At 45.5% G+C, this 4,641-nt stretch overlaps 1 protein-coding gene across 8 annotated transcripts in view; it reads left to right on the top strand.

The window, feature by feature from the left end:
* ACSBG2 (acyl-CoA synthetase bubblegum family member 2) overlaps window positions 1-4,641 on the top strand; it is a 57,834-nt gene that overhangs the window by 14,706 nt on the left and 38,487 nt on the right. For 7 of the 8 annotated variants that reach the window (XM_017867018.1, XM_017867015.1, XM_017867016.1 and 4 more), the window contains one exon: window positions 1,433-1,553. The exons of the other annotated variant lie outside the window; for it this stretch is intronic. In XM_017867018.1, the coding sequence (XP_017722507.1) occupies window positions 1,433-1,553 (121 nt within the window). The remainder of the gene's footprint in view (window positions 1-1,432; window positions 1,554-4,641) is intronic. 8 annotated transcript variants of the gene reach the window in all.

Here is a 4,641-nt window from a genome sequence, read left to right as displayed (position 1 = left end):
ATTCAATAAGAGGATGCTTCATAAACCCTTAGCACAGCGCTTAGCAAATAGTATGTGCTTAAGAACTGTGATGAGAGTAACCATCTCAAATAATTATAATGTGCCTCATTCCCTGACATATTAAAAGCACAACAACTAGATCAACAAAGCAGACAGCAAGAAATAGCTCCATGCATACATGGTCACTGGCTTCCAGCAAAGGCAGCAGAGTAATCCAGTGGTGCTGGACCAACTGGATATTTGTATGGAAAAATAAATCAGCCCTGATCCCTACCTCACATCATATGGCAAAATTAAATTGAGATGGACTACAGACCAAATCATGCAAGTCAAATTCTAAAGCTTCTAGAAAAAGGAAAGCATGGAATGGTTTCACAACCTGGGGTAGTGAAAGATTTCTTAGATAGGACACAGAGAGCAAAAGCATAAGAGAAAAGTTGCCAAATAGGACTTTTATTAGCATTAAAAGTCTGCTTATTAAAAGACACCAATAAGATGAACAGTTGCTGAGCATGACGGCTCAGGCCTGGAATCTCAGCACTTTGGGAGGCAGGGGCGGGTGGATCACTGGAAGCCAGGAGTTTGAGACCAGCCTGTGCAACATGGCGAAACCCCTTCTCTACAAAAAATACAAAAATTAGCCAAGTGTGGTAGTGCATGCCTGTAATCCCGGCTACTCAGGAGGCTGAGGCAGGAGAATTGCTTGAATCCAGGAGGCTGAGGTTGCAGTGAACTGAGACTGCACTGCTGCATGCCAGCCTGGGTGACAGAACTAGACCCCATCTTAAAAAACAAAAACAAAAACAAAAAAAAGATGAACAGGCAAACTGTATACTTGGGAGAAAATATTCTTAAACCTCAAATTTCTGACAAAGGACTGGTATCTAAGATATATAAAGGAATTCTGTAACTCAGTAATAAAAAGGCAAAAAAAAAAAAAAATTGAAAGGGGCAAAAGATTTCAACAGAAATGCCACAAAGGAAAGTAGCCAAAAGGCAGGTGTAAAGATGCTCAATGTCATTATCCATTGGGAAATGCAAATTAAAAGCAAAAGAGGATGCCACTTGCAAGCGCAAAAGGCCATGAATGATGGGAACAGGAGCTGAGTGAGAAGTTTGAATCCTAGGTCTAACACCTACTTGCTGTGTAATCTTGAGTAACTTCACTGGCGAGTCCTTGTTTTTCTCATCTGTAAAATGGGGTGTTCTAAGTGTTCCACGACCTGTTGTCATAGTGACATAGGAGCTGTCACTCTTATCATCATTGTCGTTTTTGTTGTCTTCATCACTAAGTTGGGGAGGGAGGGAAGCTGGTGCTGTGGCTGCAAACTTAAGAACTTGCCTGCAAACCTTTCCTCTCTCTTGACCTTCCAGACCATTCTGCCTTTAAGGTGTGTTTGGATGCACACACGAATGTGTTTTCTTTTCCCAGGGGTCTCTGTGTTGGTATTTATGCCACCAACTCTGCTGAGGCTTGTCAATATGTCATCACTCATGCCAAAGTGAACATCTTGCTGGTTGAGAATGATCAACAGTTACAGAAAATCCTTTCGGTAACCCCCTACCCAGCAAACCCCTACCCACTGCCTGCCAAAGTCACCCAGGGGGACCTCAGGGCTCTGGGCAAGTGTTCTTTTTCTCCCAGGTAAATTCTAATGAGGGCCATTAGAATAAGGCCATACATCGGTTCAGCAAGAGTCCTCTGTGACCTCATTAGTATACGTGGTGAAGCTGATGTTTGGAGAAGCAGAGTGAAGTGGAGGAGTTTGATTTCCAATTCATATTAACTTAGTTTAATATTCAGCCTCCATTTCTTTTCTTTTCTTTTTTTTTTCCGAGACAGGGTCTCACTCTGTCCCCAGGCTGGAGTGCAATGTCGTGATTGTAACTCACTGTAGCCTTGAACTTCTGGTCTCAACTGATCCTTCTGCCTCAGTCCTCCAAGTAACTGGGACTACGAGCATGTACCACCTTGTCGGGCTAACTTTATTTTTTCTGAGACGGAGTCTTGCTCTGTTGCCCGGGCTGGAGTGCAGTGGCGCAATCTTGGCTCACCGCAAACTCTGCCTCCTGGGTTCACACCATTCTCCTGCCTCAGCCTCCTGAGTAGCTGGGACTACAGGTGCCTGCCATCATGCCTGGCTAATTTTTTTTTTTTTTTTTTTTTTTGAGACGGAGTCTAGCTCTGTCACCCAGGCTGGAGTGCAGTGGCGCGATCTCGGCTCACTGCAAGCTCTGCCTCCCGGGTTTACGCCATTCTCCTGCCTCAGCCTCCCGAGTAGCTGGGACTACAGGCGCCCGCCATCTCGCCCGGCTAGTTTTTTTGTAATTTTTTTAGTAGAGACGGGGTTTCACCGTGTAGACCAGGATGGTCTTGATCTCCTGACCTCGTGATCCACCCGTCTCGGCCTCCCAAAGTGCTGGGATTTACAGGCTTGAGCCACCGCGCCTGGCCGCCTGGCTAATTTTTTAATATGTTTTAGTAGAGATGGGGTTTCACCATGTTAGGCAGGATGGTCTTGATCTTCTGACCTCATGATCCGCCTGCCTCGGTCTCCAAGTGCTGGGATGACAGGTGTGAGCCACTGCGCCGGGCCCGGGCTAACTTTTAAAACATTTTTTGGGCCAGGTGTGGTGGTTCACACCTGTAATCCAGGCACTTTGGGAGGCCAAGGCAGGCAGATCACCTGAGGTCAGAATTGTGATAACAGCATGGCCAACATGGTGAAAATCCATCTCTACCAAAAAATACAAAAATTAGCTGGGCGTGGTGGCATGCACCTGTAGTCCCAGCTACTGGGGAGGCTGGGGTGGGAGGATCACTTGAACCTGGGAGGTGGAGATTGCAGTGAGTCAAGATTGAGCCACTGCACTCTAGCCTGGATGACAGAGTGAGATCCTGTCTCAAAACAAACAAACAAAAACCATTTTTTTTTTTTTGTAGAGACAGGGTCTTGCTATGTTGCCCAGGCTGCTCTTGAACTTCTGGCCTCAATTGATCCTTCTGCCTCAGCCTCCCAAAGTTCTGGGATTATAGGAATGAGCCCCCATGCCTGGCCTTAAGCCCCACGTAAAATATTTATCTATTATTTTATATACATCCCACTGCTAATTATTTTTTCTTTTGGAAGTGTGATGATTTCAAGCCTGTGCTTCTATATAATTTTCTTCATTTCTTGTCATTGTCTTCATTTCTAGATACTTTTGTTGTTCTCTTCTATTTCTTGCCTAAGTTCTATCCCTTCCTGTTTCACTTTTTTCTAGTGTCCTGCTGTCTCTTCCCTGAGTGCTTGTATGTTTGCTTTGTGTTCTTTCTTTCTTTCTTTTTTTTTTTTTTTGAGATGGAGTCTCGCTCTGTCTCCCAGGCTGGAGTGCAGTGGCTGGATCTCAGTTCACTGCAAGCTCCGCCTCCCGGGTTCACGCCATTCTCCTGCCTCAGCCTCCCGAGTAGCTGGGACTACAGGCGCCCGCCACCTCGCCCGGCTAGTTTTTTGTATTTTTTTAGTAGAGACGGGGTTTCACCGTGTTAGCCAGGATAGTCTCGATCTCCTGACCTCGTGATCCACCCGTCTCGGCCTCCCAAAGTGCTGAGATTACAGGCTTGAGCCACCGCGCCCGGCCATGTGTTCTTTCTTTCTAGCTGTGTTTGCTTCATTACATTTTAAGTTTTTTGTTTGTTTGTTTGTTTGTTTGTTTGTTTGTTTTGAGATAGAGTCTCGCTCTGCCACCCGGGCTAGAGTGCAGTGGCCGGATCTCAGCTCACTTCAGCTCACTGCAAGCTCCGCCCTCCGGGTTCACGCCATTCTCCTGCCTCAGCCTCCCGAATAGCTGGGACTACAGGCGCCCGCCACCACGCCCGGCTAGTATTTTGTATTTTTTAGTAGAGATGGGGTTTCACCGTGTTAGCCAGGATAGTCTCCATCTCCTGACCTCGTGATCCACCCGTCTCGGCCTCCCAAAGTGCTGGGATTACAGGCTTGAACCACCGCGCCTGGCCACATTTTTAGTTTTATGTTGGAATGTTTGGTTACAATTTTCTTTTGCATTGTGTTGAAATTATCCAGTGAGTTTTCTTTGTGTACAGTGAAATTTGGCTCCTGTGTTACTTTTTTTTTTTCATTGTAGTGTCTTTGTATGGCTATTGTGGAAGCTTTAAATTTCCTACATGTTTGAATGAGTTGCAGTTTGCTGATTCAGCTTTTGGCAGGAGGGTCCTGGAGAGGAGAGGAGTCCTTGGGAGGGGTGAGCCTAGATGGCTAGGTTCATCATTCAGCTCAAGGACCACTGTGACTGTTTCTTGAATACATGATTTCATGACTCTGAGTCACTCATTTCTTCACTTTTTAACATCTCTGGAATCGAGATGTGTCTTTTCATTGATGGCATTCTCTGATCACTACTGACCATATGTTTTCTTTCATTTTACTATCTCCAAAATGTGGGTACAGTTTCCAGATTCAATGAAATCCTAGCTAGACTCAGCAAAATACAACACTTTCTGTTGCCTGGCTTCCTTTGACTTCTTGACTTCTAATTCCTGACTTGGTTCAGTAAGGACAGATCTCTACCTCTGGCCTGGAGCTTTTAAAAATTCTTTTCTTTCTTCTTTTCTCCTCCTCCTCCTTCTCCTTCTTCCTCCTC

Source organism: Rhinopithecus bieti, unplaced genomic scaffold, assembly GCF_001698545.2.
Source record: "Rhinopithecus bieti isolate Rb0 unplaced genomic scaffold, ASM169854v2 scaffold_1853, whole genome shotgun sequence".
NCBI lineage: Eukaryota > Metazoa > Chordata > Mammalia > Primates > Cercopithecidae > Rhinopithecus > Rhinopithecus bieti.
The sequence above is the reverse complement of the archived record's forward strand: the minus strand, read 5'-3'. Positions and strand labels throughout refer to the sequence as shown.